Raw genomic sequence first — 6,324 nt, forward strand, 5'->3', positions numbered from 1 at the left:
ATAATTCTCTGAGGCCAGACTTTGCATAAGAAGTACATGGGTTCTTTTCCCACAAAAGACAGTTGAATATCCATAGAACGCCCTCCTGTTTCTGTTACCTACAGAAGCATGCTGTATTTTAAGCCAAAAAATACTACAAAGAGGAAGTTTTACACTATATATTTGTTTTGCACTTTATACAGCTATTACTGTTCTGTTGATATTGATTTAATGAATTTATTAATTAATTTTAATTTACATATCGATGAGAATTAAATATTACAACAATGTGAGAATGTGTATATTAATTAGAGCAGCAATTACAACAATCTTTATTACCCTGTAAGATGTAGATCACTATATTCACTGTGGCAATTACCAAGCAATTATTTTTAATCATGTCATGTGGCATCCAATTTGACATCGTGACCTCGAAGACAGTTTCACAAGAAAAGCTTGACACCACAGGCACTTTGTATAAAGAACTTCCCTTGACCTCAAGAGAGTTTAATGCCTGGACTGGCAGCTGCTGCAAAACCTTATCTTCACTGAAGAACGTTTTAGAGCTTAATCCAAAGCAGCAGTCTTCTCTCAGTACGTGTGCATACCCAGAACTTTCTTTTACCTTATAGGATTGACCCTTTGGAGTTAACACCACCCTCTTTGACAAATGTGGCTCCTATCGAAATTCAGTTAATTATCTGTGTAATGACAGAGCAGCACCATTAATTTAAGGTCATGGATTCATTTTGCTGAAATAATATCTTTATTTTTCTGTACTTAATTTTCCCTAGGTTTTGTTTTATCTATAGTTATCTTGCTGAAAATCCAAGTTAGATCTGCAAATTATCCCTTTTAGTTTCTGTTAGTATTGATTTCTCCCAGCTTCTGCTGTAACACTTGGAGCCACTGGAAATATATACCAGCAGATCTGCTGTTCTGTATAAAACACACAAAACCTACCAAGGCTTTTTTCAACAAAAAATAATTTTCATGTGCCACTATGTAAATACCTTTGCAGAAATCAGGTGTTCATGTACAGCTTAGAAATCTGACACTATTAAATGGCCAGAATGTATCTCAGCAAAGTCATGGAGCTGATCAAAATGCAGAGCACATATAATAGTCTGTTTGGTCACGTTTGCTTATACAAAGGAGTTTGAAAAAAGTGACAGAAAAACCCAGTGGGTTTTTTTTGTGGGTTTTTTTTGGGTTTTTTTGTGTTGGGTTTTTTTTAGTCTAGAAATCTACAAATACACAAGAATCATGGGAGGTATTTGAAAATACTGTTGTTTTAAAATATTTGTAAATGCATGAGCAGTTCTCCTAGCTATTTCTTATCTTTTAGTTTCTAAGGTGTATCACCTGAGGGAACATTTACGTTTAAACGACATGAAAAAAACTGGCTGCAGACTAGGGGCCAATTTCAGCCAGTATTTCAAGGTTTAGTTACATAAACATTTTCTTCAGAAACAAAGCTGGTGTCCTCACCCATTCCCCTCCTTTCCAGAGCTTGTTGCCTTTGGCTGTTCCTTTCTGCTTCACATTACGCTTTACTGCCTCCTCACTTGTACTGCCACAATTGTTTGAGTGCAATTATATAAACCAGATTGATGAAATAATTTGGAATTTTAAAAGCTCCTTTGTTTTGAAGGGTCTTTGTTTAACCCAGATCACGTAAGTGACCCAAATTTACAGCACAACCCACATACATTCTAACTGGTACTACAATATGGTGCTGAAATACAGTGTAGTGGGAGGAACAAGCAACTGGGGATAGGAGAAAATGGGGTGAGAACTTCCTAAACTAATTACATGCCAGAGACAGTGTGTTGAACTATGTTTCCAGACTTATCAACTTAACCCCAACAAAATAAGTTTAGTAACTGTGACTCACCAATGACAAGTTTTTCTTGCAACATCTTTTTCCCTCGGCTTTTCCATCCATTTGAATTTTGAAGAAGGTTGAAGGCTTTACCTAAGGGGAAAGAAATGATATCTTAAAGAGAATTTGCCAGAAAAAAACAGGATACTTTTTGCAAAAGCTTGAAAATGTAAACAAGAAATTGTACCAAGTCTCTACCACTAAAATAGCTTCTGTTCTTTGCAGCTTGTGGGTGGAAAAGAAAACCAGTATTTTTTAAATTCACATTTTACTTTTATTTCTCTAATATTTACAGAGTTGCCACTCCATTTGGTGGTTTTGAGAAAGCATCAAAGCTGGTTAAATTCAAAGTACCAGATTTTAATCTACTGATGCTAAATGATCCCAGATTCATGATCCTTGCAAACCCTCTTGCTACCAGAAGATCCTTCAATAGGACTCCTAAAGGATGGACGTCTGAGAATGTCCCAGTAGTGTTCATCCAGCCTTCGGATTCCAACACTGTGCCAGAAACAGAGGACCTGTGAGAGAAGCTACACATCATGCAAAATGCTGAAAGCTGCCCATCCATGTATTTTTGGTCCAAACATTACTAAAGGCTACTGACAACCTTTTTCCTTGGCAGCTAGAGTATAAGTCATAATGTCTGATGCAGTGTCTCTTTTCTGGCACCTATTTTCATCTCTAGACATAACATTAATAAAGTAATTTGGCAAATATGGCCTGAGGTACTTTTTACTTGTATTTACACATTATTCTTTTACTTCAGCAAAAAATGACAGTATTTCTAAAATCTTTGCTTGTCATTTAAGAACAGGTATATTAAGAAAAAAAAGATGGCACAATTATCAAGGAATTTGATTTGATAGGTCTGCCAATTGTGGTAAAACAACCAAGCAATACCACAACAGTGCACTCACCGCACTCTGAGTACTGCTCTGACAAATCAACCTTTTATCCCAACTATGCTTTCAGCCAAAGCTGAGAAATCTGTCATTACTTCAGTGCCAGCAAGTTTAGGCCTTTTTCCTCCTTTCTGACTCATACTCAGCTTTAATTATGGACATCCATATATACATCACCTGGATTTGATTACAGAAAATGCAGTAAATTTGGCAATGACAAACATTACATAGCCGTATGAAAAAGTACAAAGGTATTTCCTGGCTGAGTCTAGAATGTTTGTGTTAATCACAACTAAAAAACCCACCAATGACTGGTTATGTCAAACACAACAAATTAGTGTCACTGAGCTATCTTACCACAGACGATTATGTTACTAGAAAGAAATTCCAGACACCTTTTCGCCTTCAGCCATAGTACATACTGGGACTTAAAAGCATGCAAGTTTTCTTGCTCTCAATCCACTGACAAGCTCTGACATTTTAGAAATACAAGTATCAATATTAAACATCTGTAACTACACAGCGGGGCAGGCAAAATCAGTAAGAGGTTTTCAGTGTCACATTTCAGGTTACAAATACACTCTGCTAAGAGACAAGTAACAGCTTAATAATGGCTTGTTTCTAAATGCTTTTGTGTTTGAGAAGTATCCAACATCTGCAGGTTGGATATTCTAATAGTTTGGTTTGTATGTTTTGAAACAGGAAACTTAGCTTCAACCAATAGGCCATGCTCCTCTCACATATCCTAGATGCTTCTCCAAGGCATGATGGTCTCTAAGTGTGCATGCAACATCCAAGAGGATTCTGGGTATCTCAGATACACAGATAGATCTTTTTTCTTTAAATCAGAGTATTCATAAAGTTTTGCAAGCTCTATGTAAATTAAATTTTATCTCAAAATGAAACCTGTAGAAGATTATGATGGTAAGTGAATAAAATATTATTTTTCAGAAAATTTCTTTATTAATGGTTTCAGTGGTGTTGAGGTACAATAGCGAGTCTTTCAGAGAGAATCCCAACATTGGAAGAAAAGAATGGTAGAATGAGATTTAAAGTAGCAAGATCAATAAAAAGTTTTGCTTATATTTTTGTGGATGAAATTTGCATCTGTAAAAACGGTTTCTATGTTTTAAATCTGGTTTCAAGGTAGGTAGTTGGCAGAAGAAATTATGTATGTCATCCATTTTCTTTTATTTACTTTGTCACACAAACTGCACAAACAAATGTACTTCTTCTGAAAGAAAAAAAAAAAGCAACCTCATTGGCCGAGAACACTTTCCTAGCAAGTGATTAGTCTGGGGACCTCAACTGTGCACGTTGTACATCATTTATATGGATAAAGACAAAAATATGAATTCTACAAGCCTAAAATTGCAAAGGTCTAAGAAAAAAGCTATAGTGATGAGCAATGCAAACAAGTTCTGGAGGAATTTGATTTTTTATGAGCCAGCATAAGCATTCATAAGCCTATTTTAACATAAATATGAGAAAATGTGTGCACAGTATATACACAGTGAGGACTGTGAAGAAAGGACACGTCATATTTATTGTATAGTCTGTAAAAATAACTTATACATGCAGAGCATGCCATATTGCTTCTTACAACACATACATAATGGTAACTTTAGTTTCCTATACATCTATGGGTCCATTGGAGCAGAATAGCATCAGGGGGCTTAAGATGCTGGAGAAGTACTGAGCCTGTGATGCAGGTGTTCAGTTGATGGTCACATTAGATGTGGCTGGAAACTACTGACAGTCCTTAAGTCCTAAAATTCTGTCTTAGATGTCTGAAATAAGCTCTCTCATAGCAAAACCAGTAGCTTTAATTCAACATTCAGCTACAGTTATCAACTGCACCAGAAGAGTAAGAACTCTGTGCCTGCTGCTTTCCTGGCTCTACTACCACAGAGCTCCATATACAGTAGTAAATCAGATGTGCCCAGACCGCTTTTAAAGCTGAGGGCAGCTGTCAGAGGAGAGCTTGCAGCCATACTATTTAATCTTCCTATACAGGGTGGCTTTTGCCAAAGTGCCTATTGGGAACAGGACCTTGACCACACTAAACTCTTGAACCATGCTTGAGAACTGTTTAGGAGAGTGTTAATTGGCACAAGCCAGGACTGCGCAATGTACCAAGTATTCAACAGCACAGAGGAGTGAGTGGCAGTGTCCAGGAATGTTCCCTGGCTGCATCAGCCTGGATGGAGCCTTATTGTGCAAGTCCCACTGAAATAAACACATCTCTCTGCCAAAATACAATTCCTTTGCCACAAATGAAAATCTCTAGTTAAGGTTGGGAATTCAGATTCTCTATTGACTTCAATGGGTTTCTGCACCTGCATTTACTTTGTAATATACTTAATACGGCACTAGAAGTGTACCCTGTAACTAGAGGAAAGACCAGCTTTGGGTAACTAATGATGAGGAACTCAAGATCTGTATCAATTTTTGTAGACAAAGAGATAGCTCTGAAGTGAGAGAATAAAGGTTTCTTTAGTTATAGATCTGGAAAGATCAACAAATATATCTATTTTTACATTTTCAGTGGTGCTTCTAAAAGCTCCTTTTCACTGTAAGGAATACAGTTAAAAGGATAGATTAAATGGCAAATCACATGAGCAACAGCTTTACTCAAACATAAACAATCACAGGTATATAAATAATTTAGAAAATGTGCTTATTACAGCACGTACATTTTAGTACAAGACACTCCTATTTGCTTCCTAAAGAGAAAGGGACTGAAGGGTATGATGAATAGGCAGAAATGCACTGAGAATAAATATTTAGTTTAAAATGTCTAGAAGTCTTTGTTCTCAACAGGGGTTTTTTGCCTCGTTTTTATTTACATTAAGGTACCCATTGCAGCAGTATAAAGGAAACTTAAAAATTCATTTAAATGTATTCACTAAAAGTGTGGTGAATCGAGGAAATATATCTGCTATTTCCCAGTCTATACAAAATACTCTGTGATTGCAGCATGTAGAAAAGATGTATGCTGCTTCTGAGTAGCTTCATGAATATAAGAGGTTTTTTTAAACATTTGCACCGTCAACCTCTTTTGACATGAAAAGCCAGGGTTCATGGCCTGTACTGTCTGCAGTGTTGAGGAAAAATTGGTATCGGCAATAATAGTCATCAGAAGTTCCTATTTTAACCCTTCAGCTATGGCCTGAAACTATGCTTATTGGTATCATGTGTGATATTCCTATTTCACATACTTTAGTCATAGGCCAAATTACCCTGATATGCAAGTCCTTCACTGGCAGCACTGAAACAATCTCAGATGTACCACGTACAGTAGATGATCTTGAAATTAGTTCATTAATCCAGCAGGCCTCAGTCTCTCTGACACTGATTTCTGATGATGTGCTATTTCCTTATGTGTGGTACAAGGTATGTTTGCAAAAATGGGGTGAAAAAACCCCATACGGTCACTCTCCCAATCTCAACATAAAATTGCAGATGATTTGTTTTGCGGTCATTGTAGAAGAGATTACGTATCGGTACCATGAAATCAACAACTCCATAATAGGTTTGAGGCCCTGGATTTTG

The 6,324-nt window shown here is 36.7% G+C and overlaps 1 protein-coding gene across 1 annotated transcript in view; it reads left to right on the forward strand.

The window, feature by feature from the left end:
• The window catches only part of MYOZ2 (myozenin 2), a 17,945-nt gene extending 15,365 nt beyond the window's left edge, over window positions 1-2,580 (forward strand). The window contains exon 6 of the mRNA XM_010191876.1: window positions 2,160-2,580. Within this exon, the coding sequence (XP_010190178.1) occupies window positions 2,160-2,391 (232 nt within the window). The 3' untranslated portion in view covers window positions 2,392-2,580. The remainder of the gene's footprint in view (window positions 1-2,159) is intronic.
• Window positions 2,581-6,324: the final 3,744 nt, after the last annotated feature.

The sequence above is a fragment of the Mesitornis unicolor genome, unplaced genomic scaffold (genome assembly GCF_000695765.1).
Source record: "Mesitornis unicolor isolate BGI_N332 unplaced genomic scaffold, ASM69576v1 scaffold15029, whole genome shotgun sequence".
NCBI classification, from domain to species: Eukaryota; Metazoa; Chordata; class Aves; order Mesitornithiformes; family Mesitornithidae; genus Mesitornis; species Mesitornis unicolor.